Here is a 20614-nt window from a genome sequence, read left to right on the forward strand (position 1 = left end):
AAAAACACTCATGTGTACCCCCTTGTTTTGAGATCACTAAAAGAAGGAATGAACAAGTGAATGAAAAAAATGGCTTGATGAAGAGACACGGTGTATGTGTAAATCACTCAAGGTTAAAACCTTTTATTGACTGATTTGTTACAAGAGCAAAGAGAATGCCACACAGCTCGAGTTGCCAATACAGGCTATATATACACAGCTTAGTCACAGCATCATAGCACAGTTATACTCACTATGCCTCTGGAGAAAGGAGAGTTGGGACAGAAACAGAGGGGCGAAAAGATGATGGCGGGAATTATGTAAAGAGAGGCGCTGAGTAAGTAGAAAGATGCGAACAGGCAGCTTGGGTGTGAAGGACGGCAGGGGAAAATGAAACATTAATAAAATTAAAAGAGAAATTGAAAGAGGAAAGGAGAGAATTAGAAAGACAGAGGCAGAGAGGGGAGAGTACCAGTATTATCTTCAAGTGCTAGTAACCACTAATATGTTTTAAATGTGGTGCTGCCTTCGGACACATGATCTCGATGCAAAATACAGAAAAAGAGGTCTACTTTCACTCAGAGAAGCAAAGACATATCATGAATGATTCATGATACAATGAATGCAAAAAGATAACAAAAATGCAGTCACAAACCATTGGTGGGAGAAGTATTCAGATCCTTTACTTAAGTAAAAGTACTAATACCACACTGTGAAAATACTCCACTACAAGTAAAAGTCCTGCATTCAAAACCATATTTAAGTAAAAGGATGTAAGTATAATCAGCTACATTTACTTTACTTTACTGACTATCAAAAGTAAAAGTACTCATTAGGCAGAAAAATGGTCCCTGTCAGTATTTTACTATTATATATGATGTTTTTGGATTAATATTACTGCTGCATTAATGTGTGTGTTGCATTTTACTGCTGTAGATGTTTAAGGCTGAGCTCATTTTAATGAGTTTATATTGTTGGTTAGTTTAATCTACATCAATGCATCATATTCTATAAGATCATCATATGTTTGTAGCGTCACTGTCTAGTGAGAACCACGTATCTCTAAAAAGTCAACTTTTCAGGAGCTCAGATAAACTGCCCTGTTTTCAGCTTTGTGACGATTCATTTTCATTCAAATTCAAAATCACCAAATTTGGAGATACGTGGTTTTCACTGGACAGGAAGGGTATGAAAAATTGTAATCTGAAAAGTAACTAGTAACTATAGCTGTCAGATAAAAGTATAAAGTTACATAAAATGGAAATACTCAAGTAAAGTACAAGTACCTCAAATTTGTATAGAGTATAGTATTTGAGTAAATGTACATAGTTACATTCCACCACTGTCACAAACACAAGTAAGATGGAGAGTGAGTACTTTTTGGTTTGTTTCATGGCAATAGGTTGATATGAGTAGAAAGATCTGTATATGGAAACTGTATGTTAAAATCCTACATTCCAAGATTTCAACCTTGAAATAGTTAAGGTTATGTTTATTATGTTTTATTATTTTAACATGACTTCAAAAGCTCATTTAAAGTCCATCAATTCTCCAGTTTTCCATCACAAGAACCCAGCTATTAAATGTCTTTCTGTACAAAATTCCCCTTCTCAAGTTCCTACAGTAAACAAATGGTACATTAACCCACTTTACATATCAGTGTTTCTAGACTGGTAGTTTAAGTTCTCTAACATGACACAATACACTAATGTTTGGCGACATTTAAAAAAACATGTTTGCAACCAAACCAGCAGCACAAGTTGAGACATTTTTCAACACTATAACAAACAACACTCACAAACAGAGGCATCATAAGCAGGCTTGTCTTAACTCAAACCATGGATCTCAATACTGTGTGCAGTAGTTTTGCTCTGTTTTTTTTTTACGTTTTTCTCCTCTAAACAAAACACCAACAGACATGTGAGTCTGATTTAATGATGTGGAAGAACTTTGAAAATCACTTCCAAGATTTCAAGATTCCAAGTTGGAGTCTGGCGAGCCTGATCAGCAGGCTGCATGGGATAAACAAACTTTAAAATAAGCTTGGAAAAACACCAACTTTGTAAGTCATGACAGAAGTATATTTTTTTGTAAACTTTATACCTGTCTAGCTTAAACAGACTTCGGAAGTTTACACTGATGCTAACAAACACCATCTAACAAATGCTGGTGGCTACTGCATATTGGTATTTCACAATGCTTTTTTATATTTCTAAAATTGTATGAAACTGTGAGGGAAAAATCACAGCGAAAAGTAACCTAAAAGCAGCAGTGAGAAAAATGATATAGTAGACATTTGATAGGTCATCTTATCTCCCATTTGACAGCTTGAACAGAACCAAGACGAACAAAGTCCGAGGTAGAAAAAATGCAGAGAACTGATCATTTGTTTGATTGGCTGGAGCGAACGCCACTCACCCATTAAACTGCAAGGGCAAGGCTCCACCCTGACTCTCCAACAGGCCCCGCCTCTGCCCCATGGCCACCTCACATGCGTTCTCATTGGAGTAGAGGTTGATTGGTGTGTTATATACTGATGGCTGGGGTGGAACGAGGACAGGGGGGGAGGAGGAGGAAGAGGATGGGTAAGAAACAGGTGGTGGTGGAGGAGGAGGAGGACTGGTGTGGGAGGAGGCAGGAGTGAAGGCAGAGGATGGGGATGGGATGAAGGGAGCAAAAGGGGACTGTGCAGGAGGGTATTCACTCTCTGTTCTGCAGCCCCCGTAAGGTCTGGGGATCTTGTTGTAGGGAACAGTGGAGTGAGGGTGGGGATGGGGTGGTGGAGGTGGATGGGTGAGGGCCACTGGTTTTATGATGTCTGATCTGTCGTCCTACCGGCACGAGAGAAGAGCATGCAAATACGAAAAACAAATCACAACACAGCACACACTATACTGATGCCGCTCAGGTTAGGATTAATGGATATGTATTTGTCCCATAGGCTTTAAACTGTATAAAGCCGATAATTTGTCCATATAATAAAGTTTGATTCAATTTAATTCTGGAAAAAATCAATTAGTTTAGTTCCTGTAAATTTTCTTGGAATAGGGAAGCATCAGTATACTTAACATCATCAACGTCATTTACAATAAAAAATAAATGTAGCAACATTAGAAAAGACATGGCAAAGGTGACCTTGGCAAAGCCAAAGGTGATTTTCATGCAGCAAATATGTGTGTATGGCATCGTTTCAGAAGGGTGTAGTAACTAAAGAAAAGTATTCAAAGCACTTAAAACATGGCACCCCAGGTGAATTCCTTTTTTTCTTTCAATGCTGTCATAATGAATTAGACATTAATTCAATAACTTCTCATATCACAAGTTTCTTTTTCCTGTTCCATAGTAACTCCACAGTTGGATTTTTTTATATCAACAAAACATATATATATCTACATGGCAAACAAATTCTGCATTCGCGACCAAATAAAATTACATAGGATTTTAGAATAATGAAAAAGGTTGAGATTATAAATATAACATCTTGAAATGTATCTATCCACCTGGTGTGCCTTGCCTTAATCAAACAGTAATATTTAATGATTGTCTTGTATCTATAAATAGACGTGCTGTGCACTCAAGTGTATATAATTTTCAGTGACTCAGTTGAATTTATTTCAGTGACATGCTGTGTTACAGTACCTTTGGTGCCACAGGAGGAGGTTTAGGAACACTGGAGGCCCTGAAAGAAGGAAGGAAGAAGGGAAAGAGAAAGTGCATGAGTTATGATTGCACAACCACAATTATTTTTCATTTCAGTGTCTGTTTTTGACATCTGAAAATGTATTCTTATTACAGATTTCATTGACTGTTAGCCAGTACCATGTGGGTAAAATAGCACAGGCTTTTCAAAAGCGTCCTTGCTGATATTTATAGTCATTCAAAACTACTAAGGCCATACTGTAAAATTTTCTGATCTTACCGAGGTTGAGAGAAACTGTGGTTATGGTGAATTATGACTAAAACTGAGCTCTCAGCATAGAATCCAACACGGAGAGGTTTCTGTCAACAGCTATGACAGAATCCAAAAGTCTCGCTGTGTCTGCGTGTCAGACTATGAAACTTAAGTTGCTAGGGCTGAAAACTGTGGTCTCTTTCGATGAAGGCAGCTGTTTTTAGTCTATAAAGGCTTGTATCAATCTGATACTCTTGATGCCACATTGAGCCATGAGCTCCCCTAAAGGTCATCTGAGAAAGACGCCCATAACTATCCACACTGTTAAATTTACTCAGAAATGATATCAGCTTAGCACTTCATCCTTATATTAATTTTACTGAGATCATTTTCTTAGTTGACTCGCCTGGTTTAAGACGATATTGATGCAATGGGGCAGGACTTTATTAATGCAAAATTAACTGAAACATTTGATTTACAGCAATTACAGATCAATATTCACCCTTTTGAACACTTAATATAAGTCTTTTTAGAGTGAATTTCCTCAGGTACACACATGGAACAAAACTTAAATGGTCGTTCTGCACATCACAATGTCACTGAGCATGATATAAAGAGGAAAATACATGAATTAACGTAAATTAAAGGTTAAGTAAACTGTGCAGTAACTGAAGATGTGTGAATGTCAGCAGCCCTGCATTCCTTTCAGAGCAGCCCTTCTAGAAACCTCCTGAGGGAGGTTCATGTCCGTCACCTCTGTAAATTTGAACCGGCAGCCTTGTAGTGGCGAGAAACATCAGTTTACAGATACAGCTACTCGTATGCCTCGCCTTCTTGTTCCTCAGTAGTTTTGGTTTGCCAACAGTGTCCTGATATTGACATCATGTTCTTTCGAAATGAGATGTGAGGATCTTAACTGATATTAACACCAGAAACAAAAAGGACATAATGCCATAAAATTACTTTACAACTCCCCTGACCTACCACAAGAATAGTTCAGGGACACAGTCAAAATTTTTAGTCATATGACAACTCTCATCACACCTGTGGATTTCAGATAGAATTCTCTGAAAGAAAGTGCTTGGTGTACTTCCCATGTCCAACCAAGAGGGCAAGCAAAGTTTAAAGAACATACCTAGGGTTTTTTGGCCCTGAAGTGAGCCTCTCAGGCTGTGTACCACCAATTGTGGTTATGGTTTGACAATCGTAGTAATGAAGGTGGGATTTGTATGCTGCTTTCACAGAAGTTCTGCCTCGAAGGCTCAGCCAAAAGCAAAAGAACTCCCCTAAGCAACTGCTAAAGTGTTAAAGACACTCTTGATATCACTTGAGACAATACACCTCACCTCTTTTTGTCTCAGGAAGACTATGTCAGCAGTGTGCCTGCCCTGTGGTTTTTCCTGGACACACTATACTGTCAACAGTCCAACAAGTACCCAATCAGCGCAACACCAAAGTATTCATTGACATCAAACCTGATCTGAGGACAGCAATGAGCTTACTTGCGCAACCAATGGAATGGACATGTGTGAGGCACATAGAGTAGGAAGGAGGACACCAGGGTATCAAATAGGTATTTCAAATGCGTCACCGTCATTCCTGTGTGCTGTAGCCTCGATTACACTGCAGCTATAACTGGAAACACCAACATGGAAATGTGTTGGGGTCATATGGTAAGAGGGAGAAAAAAAAGACGCCTTCTAGAAAGTGAATGAGAACCAGAGTTTAATTTAACTCAGAGGCTTTCAAACCTTTTCTCTGGGGATTTGCATGGTCAAAGGAAATTTTATGCTCCTAAACAAGCAACCTACTGTTTTATTGAAATGGCTTTTATGTTCCTGGGACTTGGCATGAACTTAGGAGAACTTATGAGAGATGTAACTATCCAGGTTGATCTTCTTGGAACCTCAGTATCTGTCAGTGTCAACTGAACTGTAGAGAAAGTGTTTTGAAAATGTGTTTATGCTGCATTGGCTGTATAGTGTAACAGCACTAACCAAATTTGATTTTGTTTTCATTTTGAAAATTGTCAAAAATAAAAATATGTCACCAGAATATGGGGCTTCTGTTGGGCACTGATATCCCTTATAGCAGAAGAATAACAGGACCTTGCGCCGCAGGAATGTTTCTCCATAGCTCAAATGTGTTAGGGTCAGAGAGTAAGTGGATGCAATAAAGACACTATGACAGTGACAAACATGACATGTCATATGGTATAAAACATGTTTCTGTTCTCTGTGTTTATAACTCTGTATGTTGCATGTTAACTTTCAGGCTCTACGTGTCTGTGTTTCCTTTACTCTGTTTCATGTTCATGGAAGTTTTATATCATATAGCGATTGGCCTGTTTGTGTAACTGTGAGCCTGTATTTCCTCAGTAATTCTTTGTGGTGACAGCTATTTTGGTTTTGCTTTGATACCTTACCACATCCGAGTGCATGCTGTGGTTACGTTGGTGGTACTTAAACATATTCCCATAGTTTGTTAAGTATAAGTCATTTATGGCAATATTTATTCTACTTCTCTTTGAATATTGGTCATTAGGGTTTGCGTGCATATAAAACATTTTGTATGTGTTCTTAGTTTCCTTGGTCTGATGAATTATTTTTGGGAGATACATGTAACCCTTTTGTTAACCCTAGGGGTTAATTTCAATGCTGTGCTGAATAAGAAAAACCTGGAGTTCTTATACGATTGCGAATAGACTAACAGGAAAAAGAAATCACTTTAAGCAGTAAAACAAAATAAAATGAATAAAATGTTTCCTATAAACGTTTTCCTTTGCACTTTGGGCCTTACATTACAGATAATATAACTGGTCTCCAAAATGACGACATATCTCACGCGATCGAGTCACACGCAGCTGCTTCTCTTCATGTGCGATGCTCCTCTTCTCTTTCTTCCGCACGTAACTCCGTCATGATGCAACAACAACAATCTCAACATTCATTGGCCAGCAACAAAACACTTGTATTAAACACACTTTCTCACTGGTCATGAACAAAAAGCAAAAAAATACATAGTTGCAACATATTTTGAAATAAAAAAAAACAAAATACATTTTAATTTGTTGTGTTATTTTTACTACTAACTATATTCAACACAATACACATTTTAGGGGTCCCTACATACATAAGCTTTTACATAACACTGACAGCATGCTTTCATGGGCTGTTACATTTTCTCTCTGTTTCCAGTCTCTTCAACAACTTTTCGAATTTACAGGGAATGAACAAAACAGCAGGACATCTTATAAAATAATGCCATCCAGCCCTGTAGTAAATAATGTCAACGTAAAACTGTTGAGTTTTCGATCCAACTGTTTGTTAATATTCGAGCCCAGATTATGTGGTGTTGAACTGCATTTTTTTGTGGAGTGTCCCCTTTATTTTATTTTTCATCTACATCTCCTCATCTGATATTATTTTATAATGCACTGTATAAGCATCATTAAAGAGAACAAGAGCTAAACTGCTCTATAAAATTTCAGATTTTTTTAATCAAATCTTCTTTCCAACAGCATATTGTGTGCCCCCATATATTAACTTTATGTTGCTTTGAGTCTCTTTACAGTTTTTCCTACATTTATGCATTACAGTAAATTGATCTGTCATAACGAGGAGGATGCCTCCTCTCAAATCACTTGTGCCCTCGCGGCTGTTCTGTGTGCTCAGTTGTTGCATTTGTGTTTAATCTCTCCAGTCTATTCTTACTCGAGTGAGATCATTGAGCGATGTTTCCAGGGCTGTGCCCTGACACGGCATCAGCTTCACCAGCAAGCAATCAGCCATACTGAATCAATAAGAGATTGTTGCTTATGTGTGTGTGTGTGTGTGTGTGTGTGTGTGTGTGATTTTATGTCTTAAAAAGTGGGTGGTCAAGAGTCAGGAGTGGTTTAGGTGAGGTGACACTGACTGGGATCTGTTAGTAAGGTGATTCTGTCACAAAATGCCTTGATGTGTGTGACCTCTCATATAGTGAGTGTGTTTTCTGCCAGTTTTTGTTTACTCGAACACAAAACCTCCCCACATGGGTGTACCTTGAAAAATGACGCGCACACACACACACACACACTACATGCATGTTTAAACAGCTATACACACATCATTGTATTTCAGCATTAAGCAGATCTTTAATGAAGTGTGTTTCCTTTTGGTTAAAAGTAGTGAATGGACAAAGGCCAGTTGACGTACACCCACATAAATACATACACATACACACACAATGATGTATTATGCAGGGTGTGGTGACAGTGATTTCAGGCATGACGGGTTGGCCCAGGAAATGTTACTGGGGTAATGCAATAACACAGACTACAAGGACTAGTTTATACACTCTGCAGCATCTGCACTTGCAAATAAGTTTTAAATGAATGCACACACATGTAGACACACAGTATGTGTGTCCACATCTATTTTTAGATCCTTGGACATTTCTAAGTATTCAATGAGTGAAAAACTTGAACTTGATAGGTCCAGCTATAGATGGCTCTTTAATTTTTCCAGAGCTGTACTGTGGTCCTGTTTGCCTCAAATCCAGTCTGGATTTTTATGAGCCATGTTCTTATCTTAGATTTGCACCTAATTTGTCTTGTTGAGACATTTTGTGGCCGCTCTCGCGTGTATTGTGGTAACTTTTGCATTCCTGCCAAGGACAGCAGGGAATGATCTTATCCAACTGAAGTCAAAGCACTCAATATTGAACAAATCAATCGAACATTTGAAAAATTAGGTGTTCCTGATATGTCATTTTGAAATGATTCAAATTCACCTTTTTTTCCATTCTTCTCCCTTCTCTTTTTTCCTCTTTAACTTGAAGTAGGCAGCACAAAATAGCAGAGTGATGAAAAATATAGTGTAGGAGAGACAAACTTGTACTGTGACTACCAAAATGCATCAACCATGCAACTTCCATAACTTCAAACTTTTCTTTTCTTTCCCAAGGGACCCAGCAACAGTTTCAAGTATGAAACACATGATTCACAGAGAGGGGGACACTTCCTCCCTTTCTGTGTAAATCAGGGACTTGAGCAGCTTGCTAATTTATGTAAAGACACAACTGTGCCCCAGGACCATTAAGTTAAAACATGGCTTAAACATTGTTTTTTCAGTCTTACCTAAATAAAAACTTTACCCTAACCACTGTTCCTGTTTCTTTTTCTCTTCTTTTTTTTCGTTTTTATTCCATCTCTACACCTTTCAATCCTTATCTGTTGTGTTTTAATTATCTCACTCTCCTCTTCTTACTTACCCCTTCCTGCCTTTCATGCCCCTTTTTTCTCTTTCCTGGGAATGAGGTCACTGATTTTTAAACAAAAGTGATAATGATTATTGAAACAAAGCCCTCTAAAATGTATGCAGTCGTCATTCACACTCCGAGCCCTTGTCTATTTATTTCTTTTTCTGTGCCTTATTAGAAAAAAGGGAAAAGAGTGGGCTGGTTTGGTTTCAGGGTTTTTGTACTTTTACCTTAAACTGAAGCAGACAGACCAACGTGACCAGGAGAGAATGCCAGGGCACAAAGTAAGAACAGAGTGACTGGCAGAATTATTGCCACGTGTGGTTCAGCATTTGGGTGTCAACAGTCAGTGTGTGTGTGTGTATGTGTGTAGTGGTGGTGGTGGTGGTAGTGTGGGGGTATGAAGGAAGAGGGAGTCAGTGTAGGTATGATGTAGTTATGGGTACATACTTAAGGAGAGAAAGAAAGATGATGAGTGAAGAAAGTATCTAACTCCTGATTTCACAAGCTGGTGTAATATTTCTTTGCTGGTGGGATTAAATCCAAAAACAACTGTGTTATTTCTCTGCTATTACCTTACCAATGTGTGAGTTTATCTACAACTGTCCTTTAATAGATCTGGAAGCTGAGCCTGTCTTTATCAGTCCTCACATTGGGCAAGACCATACGAGAGGGTTTAGTGTCTCATGTCTATCCATGTCTATTTATCTGTATGTGTGTGTGTTGTGTGTGATCCTCCCCATTCCTTATCCTCTACCTCCCACCAGTATCTCCACAGAGGCCGTGGCAGGCCTTTCAGCTGAGCATGACATCACATGAGATCCTAAAAGAAGCTTTGACGCTAACCAGACCAAAGGAACAAGATATGTTAAAACTAGAGCGATTTCACTACAAAAACATTACTCAGTTAAATCAACTCTGAGAAAATGTGAAGTATGTTTGAACAATCACAGTCACAGACTGAAGCTAAATTTCCACAGTCAAATTTCAGCGATTGTTTCAACGATTGTGTTTCCATCAGTTTTTCCTCATTCAAGGCAAGCTACACATCATGTAGCCCATGTTAGAAATTAGGGGTTATGTTACATATTTGATGTATTGTTTGTACTTCTTTATCCTCTGCCATAGATCAATACGGCTAGACAACAAGCCTGAGGGTACGAATCCACTGTGGTTTTCATGAAAGAGGCTCTCACACTTCTAGCTGCCTGTTGTCTGTTTATCTGATGTAAAACAAAAGTTTACATACAGACTTGACCTGACACATTTCATTTAGCTAAAGCTATAAAAATCTATGAATATAATGAGGATATTTGATAACAATTACACAGAATGTCCTTTTTGAAATGTAGATTACCACAGAGGAAAGTAATGAACTGACAGAAAATGTATAAACATGTAGTATAGCTACTGTGTTTCCTGTGGTAACATAGCAACAAATAAGCACATTTTATAGTAGCTCACTTTCTAACAAAAACACACAGCAGTACCCTAGGGAGTTTTAAAAGCAGACCATGAGAAGCACATTAAGTTAAACCCCACCAGGGCAGGAGAAAGGAGGCAATGTGTCCAACAGCCTGCAGGTCAACAGTACTGCATCAAAAGCCCAACAGAGAACGGGAGCAGGGGGAGTAGCACTTCTATAACTAATACTCACCACTCCATAGTAAGAGGAAGGACCAACTACACCTCACTTAACTTGTCTTGATTAAATAAAGGTTATAAAACAAAAGTAATTGGATGAAAATAGATTAAGTGTGAGAATAAGAGTGTAAAAATAAAAATAGGAGGCACAGGAACTGAGATATACTGCTGATATATACATATTTTACTGGGTTTGGACAATGGAAGACATAAAGTCCATTAAACAGTAAATCGAAGGGGTGGAGAAGACATACATTTGAGACAAAAAGCTGCAAAATCTTATATGTTGTATCATCTTATACAATGTATTGAAATGTTTTACAACACCAAAGAAGAAGAGTTACTGCTGTGCACAAACATCCATTGGCACACCAAATCTCCCATAATTTAAAGTAATAAAACAGATGAACAGTCTGGGTAGTCTAGGTACTTTTACAGCATGTAATTCTTCTTAGATGTTTTCCAAAGATCATAAAAGAAATTTTATGTAACATTATATTCATGCAAATATATATATTTTTATGTGAAACAATAATGCAACTGTTTGGTTTGACCGTAGTGTCTATAGGAGTAAGTGAATCTGTCTGCCTGCACTGTCTCTGGAGTCACAGGGCAGTAAAACATTAGATGGGAGAACTGGAGTCCTGTGTTGTCTTTTGAAATCTAATTTAAACTTTTACAGCTTTTTTTCACAGCAGGACTGACCATGAAGTAAAAACTGTACATATAAACAGAGGAGCTGACATCGAGGCGCTAAGAAAGACACACGGGCACAGGGACAGGACAGACACAAACATGCATTGGCATGCAGTCTCACTCCCAAATAGCAATATACACATGCATTTCCACAATACTTGTCTTGCAACACAACCTGGCATGTTTAAAGCATTTTTCACTCACTGTTAATGACTCTTGACCTAAAAATGCCCTCTCATACCTCTGTGAACACTTAATGGCAACTCCCACACCGAACGTTGCCATCATCATTTAAAAGATTTAAAGTGTAATTGAATAAACTAATGACTCCATTGACCGTAATTGGTAGTAATTGCAGCCAGCCTGTTTGCGAAAGATGTACTAGACATTTCCACTCTGCAACCACACATATATAGAAATCACAAAACTGAGCTTTCTTTCTCACTCCAGCTGATTGACAAACACACTATGACAATCTTGACTAGAAACATACAACCCGAGGAGCAGAGAAACACCAGACTGATCCCCAGGGCAAATCTGGGTTTATCAAAGTCATGTCAGTGCTGTCAAACTTATTTAAAGTCCATCCTAAACTGTGTTTCTGAAATTACACAACACAGGTTCAACCCGACACAAGCAAAGCCCTGGTGGGATTTCATGAGACTCAGATGAAGATTGGATTGTTTCAATCAAGTGTGGGTCCTGGGCAGAAGGAGTTTTGGAATCTCTGCCTTGGAGGCAAACCCAGTACATGCTGGGGCTCCGAAAGGGAAACCAAAGGTACAAGGGGGCCCAAACTGGATGAGGACATCTACATAATTCTAAGGGGCCCCAAATCGGATGAATTACAGCATAGATTCAAGATTAACGGGCCTTTAGTGCTGCATTTTGTAAGATTTATCCAATACTGAACTATGGTCTCAAATTATGTACTTACTACGTCAACACTGTGTGTATTTAGCAGAAGAAACAGTGGAATAATGAGGGGTACAAAACTACCTAAAATGTATACTTAATTTGAGTGAGAGAGGAAGAAAGCGAATTTTATTGTCTTATAATTTTAGTGCTGTCTACTTTTTAGTTTCTGTTTTTCTCTCTGCTGGCAGCTCAGTTACTTTTTAAGGCAGCAAAAACAGAAACAACGCAGTACATCAAAAGAGAAGAAAGACAGACTAAAGAGACAGCACTCCAGCTGGGTCTAGCACTCAGTACTGAGACAGCCTGCCCATCAAAATGATCCACAGCTGGACCAGGAAGTGTTTTCCATATTCAACATCTGGCCTTAGGTCTGTTAAGAGGGTTATGGATATCAATGTGCGTCAGCATCACTCAGAAAGATTCACTCACAGAGATGCAAGATTTAATGGTTTATTATTATTTTTCTTAATATTTTTTCATCTTATTTTTGATTCTGCATTGTGTCCAACTTTCTGTTTCCCTGGCCCATTTCTTGCTTTCTGGCTCTGTTTCTGGCTCGTTTACACAAACACACACACACACACACACACACCACAAGCACACTTCTCTCACGTCATTCTCTGAGTGACACTGAGAGTCACACATCTTATAATCTTAGGTGACAGTGATACAACAGTGATCATAAAATAATACTGACTCTGACATTGAACAAATACCTGAAGTTATGGAATTCCTTCAGCTTCTTTTTTTCCACTATAAAATCACAACATTTTCAACAGATGAGGATAATGGTGGAAAATAGGTCAGGGAGGGAGAGGAGTGCACGAGATACACACTAGAACAAAAGTAACACGGATACATATTTGTGCCCCCCCAAAAAAACACACAGATATGTTCAAATCTACACATGCTCCTTGGAATTACACTCTCAGCCTGAGTTGAACATGGTGTCATCTGATTATGTAATTAAATCAGGATGAAAACAAATACACAGTGAGTCATTTGGCTGAATTTAAATATATCCCAGCCAATATGAACTGATAACACAGCAGATTTAAAGCTTAATGTGAGAATTACAAGATAAGATGGCAAATTGTGTCTGAGACATAAGTGTATTGTGTTTCAAAACATGTTAATTACAATATATTATAGTCATTTGTAACTATAATTAGAAGTTTATTTTATTTGGAAGAAAACTGCTGAGTGTACAGTTTATGTCCTGACTGTGCCTCACACCCTGAAACTCATTTATAGTAATGACTCAGCGGTTATGAAATGTAGCTTCTTTTTATTCTGTTCTAATCAGTCCAGATGATTCTTCACACTGTTCCAGCTGCCCATTTGGGTATCATTCAACAACGCTGGCTGACCTAAAGATGAGTGCTCTTGGCTTACACTAAGATATATTTGGCAAATAGCAGAGAAGAATTAAAAAAACAGAGACAGATGAGCTTAACACAGTGTTCTTGGCCTCAGAATATCTGTGGGCTACCTTCACAGAGCCCTAATGTTCTTGGGATTTGTATTTTCTTTGGCAAAATCAACAGACTAGCAAAAGACAGGCAGTGACAGGTGTGTTGAGCTGTAGCTGCATTCTCTTGGTATTAGGATATTACTGGCGAATACTAAAAGCCTAGCCAAAGATGATGGCCATTTGTTTTAGATGATCTTTGGCAAATACTACAGACCAGTGAAAGACAGAGACAGGTGAGCCCAGTTTAGCACTCATGGCTTTGGAACATCTTTGGCAAATATCAGAGCCGAGTAAGTGACAATGGCAGCTGCGCAGAGAGTGTCTATGAGTACAGAGGATTTGCAAAGGGCTGTGAATTTTTGCAGCTACAGTACAAGTCTCACAAGTTCTGACTGATCAAGCCAATACTATACTTGTTATACTGGTATATATCGCATTTCGACTGGTTTTATTAGGCTTTCTTCATGCAAAGTAGCCATTATCTGCAGTGTAAATGGCAGTATTGGTAAAGCCGGTGCCAACAAAGTTGGGGATATATAAAAATTATGAGCCATCCATATAAGCTACTGATATCATGAGCATTCACTTGAGCTGATTAGTTAGACCTCTAAAGTTTGAGTTCACCATGGAGGTCCATCAGCCTTCTGACCAAACAAATCATATTTACCCAATCAAGCACAGGGTTTACAGTAAAGTCCTCTTAGGATTAGGAAATGGAGTGTCCTGGAGGCCTGCGGGAAATGGGTTAAGGCATGGACCATAAATCTTTGCAGACTGCTTTCTGACAAAGGCATAAAATGCACAAAACAATGAAACATATTTACAACACAGAAGTAATATACTGTATAACAGGAGATTCCATTACCACCTGACTTAAAGGTAGTAGGCGCTCTTACAGCTCTTGGACTGACTGTACCAGTTTACTGCCATCAAACTATCATGTTAGCGCAGGGGCAATATTTTTTCTGCTTCACACCTCTACATGCCCTTTCATAAAAAGTTGTCTCTGAAATACTTCAGCAGGCCAAATGTTTGCCAGTGTAGTTGCATTAACCTAGGTATTTTTGTAAAAGAGTGGTCTCTCCGATCTTGTGTAAATAGGGAATCCAATTATCTCTCTCCCTCAAAGCAAGGCTTGTTAAAACACGCTGTTCTTGTTACACGCAGATCGGTTCCAAGTAAGCATGCCGTCCATTCTGGGTTTCATTTCAAACCGTAAGCTAATAACAGGCAATAGATCATTTGATTAACGTATCAGTCTTACCTACAAACGGGTAACTGACACATCAAATGACCAATTGTGTAACTGATACTCTCTCATATTTCCGATATGATGAGAGTCATGTATGTGCATACAGACAATTTCAAATTTCATTGTGAGGATAATTCATTACGAACAACAAATCTACAATAGGAAAGATTGTGAATTTACATCTAAACATAGCCGGTGGCCACACCAACATCTCTGTGGTGTACTCTGCAGCAGCAGGCTGAGGTAAACCAACATTTCAAGTGCATGTGTGTCCGCCTGTGTTTGTTGGGCACGTGGCTGTGCACAAGCATCAGCATATACACCTACAACCTAGGGATCTTGATATCTCTATTTAGAGAACACAAATGTAAACAAAATGAAAACGTATACCCCAACCCTACATAAACTTCCCTCACCCAACCCCTTGCCTGAGCACCCAGAGCCAACTTCCCAGACTCAAAATAACTCAAGCAGCTGCCATGAGATCTGTGCCCGTGTGCTCGCCTATGTAAGTGTGTGTGTGTGTGGGTTTGTGTGCATGTCTTCATTAGGAACATTAAGGTGTACGGTACCTCTTGTGAAAAATATTCAGTTTCGCCACTATTGTTCTCTCTCTCGCTTTGCATGTATGTAACACATGAATGGGGAGTGCACATTAATGTGTGTGCAGGAGACAGAGTGCTGAGGTGAGCTATACTTCATCTCTGACGGATGTGTGTGCTTGTGCATGCAAAGGGGGTGTCCGTAAATCAACGGCACAGCAGCAAAACAACAACACCACAGCGTTTAGCATTACTGCACATGCACGAGAGACTAAAGTCTGATTGTGTTTATCCATGACTTATTATGGCCTGTCCTTGTGGCTTTCTACATGAATACATAAGACTCCACTATTATAAATGTGACAACTCCACCATTGTGACACTCATTCACAAAAAAACAGGCTTGTCAAATTCTGTAATTATCCCCTTTGAGGTTCTTTTAGCAGGGTGAGATCTCCACTGATAAAAAGAGAAGTGGAACCAATTAAGTCAGCACAACATAAAAGCTGCTTCAAAGCCTTTCTTCTTTGTGTGATAGCTTGTTTATTCAAATCATGCATTCATTTGCAGTGTACTGTGATGTGCCTACGTATATGCGGGTGAGCGCATCAGGTCAACTGTGTTTCAGTTTGTACCTTGTGACTCCCTCAAACACATCAAGACCTTGAGACTGTGCCATCACTAGTGCAAAACACTCAAACACACACATGCACACAGGCCCATTAAATAGTCAAATGGGCTTTGAAAAAAGACTTTACTGTGGGGAATAAAGCATTTAGCCAGACACTGGCAGTTGAAGTACATAACAGTTAAATACAAAGGTGGTTTTGTTGAGGCACAGGATGATGGGTTGAAATGAACAGTTTAATACTTTGGTGTACCTCTAAAGAGAATAATTACATCGCTGAAGAGGCTAATTTCAATGTTGACACTTTGTGATTACACTATACTAGTGGGACCGCTTCTGGACAAAGCCATCAGAAACGTCCTTCTGCGTTTGTAATTCCTCAGAAACGTCTAAATGTCTGCTCTCTTAACTTTCAATCCCTTACACTTCTAATCCTATTCTAATCCTATTCTTCTATTTCATCTCCAATGTCAGTTTCTCATTCTCCCTTCTTTTTCCCTTTCCCATTTTACTGCCTTCCTCTTCCTTGTACACCTTCTCTTTGCCAATCTTTTATCATCATTCCAACTACACCCCCCTTCAGTCTTCTTAGAATACACACCTCTGCACTACCTTATCAGTTTCTTTACCCATAACCTCTCAAATTCCTCTAACCTGATCCTGCTCTGTTGACCACTCCCTGACAAACGCTTCCATTGCAATCCTGCCTCCTTGTAATTACATTAATATACTACTAATTTGTTTTTCCAATTATGTTTCAATGGGAGATGTAATTGGTGCCTGTATTATGTTCTGTTTCTGTGGAAAGTAATACAATACCGCATGCGTCAGTGGGAGTTGGTTGTGGTGAATGTTGGAGGTAGGCACTGGAGACCGGGGTTTCCAATCCTGACTCCTGCATGTGGTAAGGTTTATGCAGCAAAATTACTTTGGGGAAGGTTTTTAGGGGAAAGATGGTTAGGTTAGGTTAAATGTTAATAAAGTGAGTTCCTACACATAACCTTAAAACCTTTAGTTGCTATGAGCAGATTTTGTAGAATATCTGAAAATGTTTCTATAATGCATGTTCACTATCAACATTTTGCAATGTTGCAGTCACAGATAAGTTTATTAATAATGTTTCTTTATTTTGTTAATTAAATACATAATGCAGGTGGCATTACATTTAAAAAACTTTTGCTTTTGCAAGTTAGTAAAATAAAAACATAATTTCTAGGGTACAGGGTTATCCATTGTCATCCATCTGTTCTTGCTTGCTAGACAGACAGGTTCAATGGAATGTACTAAAACCTTACCAACCATCCTTTTGGCAGCGTGTTTGTGAGTGTTCATTGTGTGTGTGTGTGTGTTTGTGTTGTGAACACATGTGCTCCACATGTGTCTGATATCTCCCTCACAGTAAAACAGTCTGTCTAGTTAACAAGATATTAGCTGTTTTTCTAGGTCCCATCAAATGGAATTCAGTTTGACAATGAAGATAAAAACGGAAAAATCATTCATTGAAAAAAGAAATTCCCAGAAACTCGCATGCATTCTTTCCACAGCTGTGCATAAGTAATCACAGTAAAACTTTATGGATATCTATGAATCTAAACATGGAGCAGTGATGTTTTAACATTCTCGCCTGGTGCCATCAAGCAGGGTGATCTATGGTTTACAGAAACTGCAGATGTCAACCAAGTCGGTCAAAAACTGTCTGCCTTGCAGAATCTATCTCCATCATTGTTTATGTGTATCTCTTTCATCTTTTTGTCGTGCCGTTACTTCCATTTGCCTCCCTTAACTTCTTTTAGCTAGTATCAGTATTTAAACCTCACTCTCTTAGCAGGAGAGCTGACACCCTTTGACAGAACAATGTGAAGGCTCCAAAGGTCATGAACCAAAAGTTTGTGTTTTGAGAGCTATTATGAGCAAAACAATACAGAGTGCATTCCTAGACAGAAGAAAACCTCAGGCAAAGATTGAAATGTTGAGTAAAACAACAAACACTTAAAATCAGTAACCAGTCATGTCACCCTTAATATTCATTCCCTTACTGCTATTCAAGTTATGCAGGAAAGAAATAAATCACCCTCAATACAACTTATATTACAGATACTGTAACTAAAAAGAGGCTGATAGGCAGTATCAAACAACTAACTGAATCATTGTATGTGATGCTGATGATACTGATCTTTGAAAGCCTACAGAATCTCTCACTCAGTCACTCAGTCAAACTGTGATAAAGTGACAGACTTGCAGCCATGTAATTTAATTTACACACTACATTGCCAAACTCTTGCTGCTGCAGCCAAATATAGTTCAAAATATATGCTGAGATGCAGGAGTGAAACACACACGAATCATCAACAATTTGTCTGTGCACTCTGTATGTCATCCTGAAACCAAGTGAAGCAAGTGAGATGGAAACTATGAAGAAACTGTGAAGTATTTTTGTAATCTTTGTAAGTTAGAAAAAATCAATAAAAGAATATAAGAGGGATCATCCCTGGATGAAAGAAGCTGATAAAAACAGCCTTTGATGTATTTAAGATCTGCTTTTCAAGTACAAAACTTGTGTGATGTCATTTTTTTTCAAGTAAAACCCTGCTGTTGAACAGTGGAGCCAGTTGATAGGGTGACTGCCAGATCCTACATCAAAAAGAGAGTTTGTAAAATGAGTCACAGAAAATCAAAGACATATTTAATCTGCAGCTCATCAAAGTGAATTATTGTAATTTCTTTTTAATATTGCACGGATCTCTTGTTGCTCATTTGAACTTTGAAACCTGTCTTTACACTACTTTGATCAGATCAAACTGGCTAATCTGAGCTGGAATGAATGGAACAACAACAACAAACTTACACTGATGTTGTTTTGGCACCTGTTACCTGCAATTTCAGTGCTGCTTGCTTTCCTGTAATATGTTTTCCACTGTAGAAATAAAGAAAGTCTCACAGACAGCTAAATGAATGTTGGTGTATGATCATTACTCTGGTAACCATGGTATTTGCATTCATGCATTTATCTGGCTTTACTTCTCAGTTAATAAACCCCGGTTCTGTTTCCAGTTTTTTTTTTTTTTTTACTGGATGGAGAGGTGGGTCAGTGCCAGGATAATTTGGCCCTCCTTAAATTTGCCATGTGATTCTTAATAATAATTGTAGCCGGGACATATTCAGCTGAAATCAGTCAGTTTAAATTCTTCTTGTGGAAACAACTATATTTTACAGCTTTTCCTTGTCCTTCACACATCTGCTGCCCATCTCTTCTCCCCATCGCCCCTTTATTTGGAAAAGGAATAGCAACCTGTCTCCTTTTTAAAATACACACATACAGACAGCACATGCATTGTTAACATTTTTCTGTGTCTTCTCACTGCTATCATTCCTTTTGCTATCTGACCCAGTGACAAACCCAATAGAAATGCAAGCAGAAAGGAAAAATGAAAAGAGAAGCGAATGACGCCTATAAAAACTAACACAAACAAGGGACTAGATTGGTTCTTTCCATTACGCATGTAAACCCATTAAAGTCCAGATGTTGACCTAGGCATGACACTCTTTGAATATATAGTATCTCTAACTCACAGTGCCAATGAATGCCAAGCAACAAACAGACAGAAACCTTGAAACTCTGATCTTATTTCTAATTGTAAATGGAGTCTGGAGAAAGGCACAGGGATTATTACAATCTTCTGGGCCCTAAAGTATCCCAGTAAAGCAGAAGCTGGAGCCAGCTGTCCCCAAAGTGGCTGCCTGGTCACACAGCCTTAATAATATAATACTGCCACTCAATGAAACAAGCCGTTCCATATGTTTCCAATAGGGCATGAATCAACCCTTCAAGGGCTGATGTCTGCCGCAGACACAGAGCGATGCAGAACAGATAATCCTTTAACTGGTCCCCCAAACAAGCACACCCTTACATGAGATTTGTTCAGCTACACTGGCACTTGGCAGCGCTCTTGCCGCCTTAATGAAGTACTTGGAAACAATAGTCTATGAAGTTACAAATCTAGCTCCAGTCGCCGCTGCAGTTGAAAAACAATAACAATGAAAAGATAATGAGTGTTAAAGGAATAGTTTGACAATTTGGGAAATACGCTTATTTGCTTTCTTGTCAAGAGTTAGATGACAAGATCAATACTACCACAAGCTAAAAAAATCCACCTATCAGCACCTCTAAAGCTCACTAAATAATATGTTATATCACATATGTTTAATGTAAAAACAACAGGTTGTGGTTTTACTGGGGTTTTGTGCTGGACTATTTCTTGTCTAGGTGCAGTGACTTCTTCGAGTGCAGCAGATTTTTTTTTTTACCTTTGGACATGCCCAGGCTAGCTGATTGATTGCCCATGTTTCCAGT

The 20614-nt window shown here is 38.7% G+C and overlaps 1 protein-coding gene across 17 annotated transcripts in view; it reads right to left on the reverse strand.

The window, feature by feature from the left end:
- The window catches only part of pdlim5a (PDZ and LIM domain 5a), a 62981-nt gene that overhangs the window by 24660 nt on the left and 17707 nt on the right, over positions 1–20614 (reverse strand). For 13 of the 17 annotated variants that reach the window (XM_044196737.1, XM_044196722.1, XM_044196721.1 and 10 more), the window contains exons 4-5: positions 3619–3658; positions 2398–2810 (exon numbers count right to left, since the gene is read on the reverse strand). In XM_044196737.1, the coding sequence (XP_044052672.1) occupies positions 2398–2810; positions 3619–3658 (453 nt within the window). The remainder of the gene's footprint in view (positions 1–2397; positions 2811–3618; positions 3659–20614) is intronic. The other 4 variants (XM_044196731.1, XM_044196730.1, XM_044196729.1 and 1 more) reach the window with 2 other exon arrangements.

The sequence above is a fragment of the Siniperca chuatsi genome, linkage group LG5, assembly GCF_020085105.1.
Source record: "Siniperca chuatsi isolate FFG_IHB_CAS linkage group LG5, ASM2008510v1, whole genome shotgun sequence".
NCBI classification, from domain to species: domain Eukaryota; kingdom Metazoa; phylum Chordata; class Actinopteri; order Centrarchiformes; family Sinipercidae; genus Siniperca; species Siniperca chuatsi.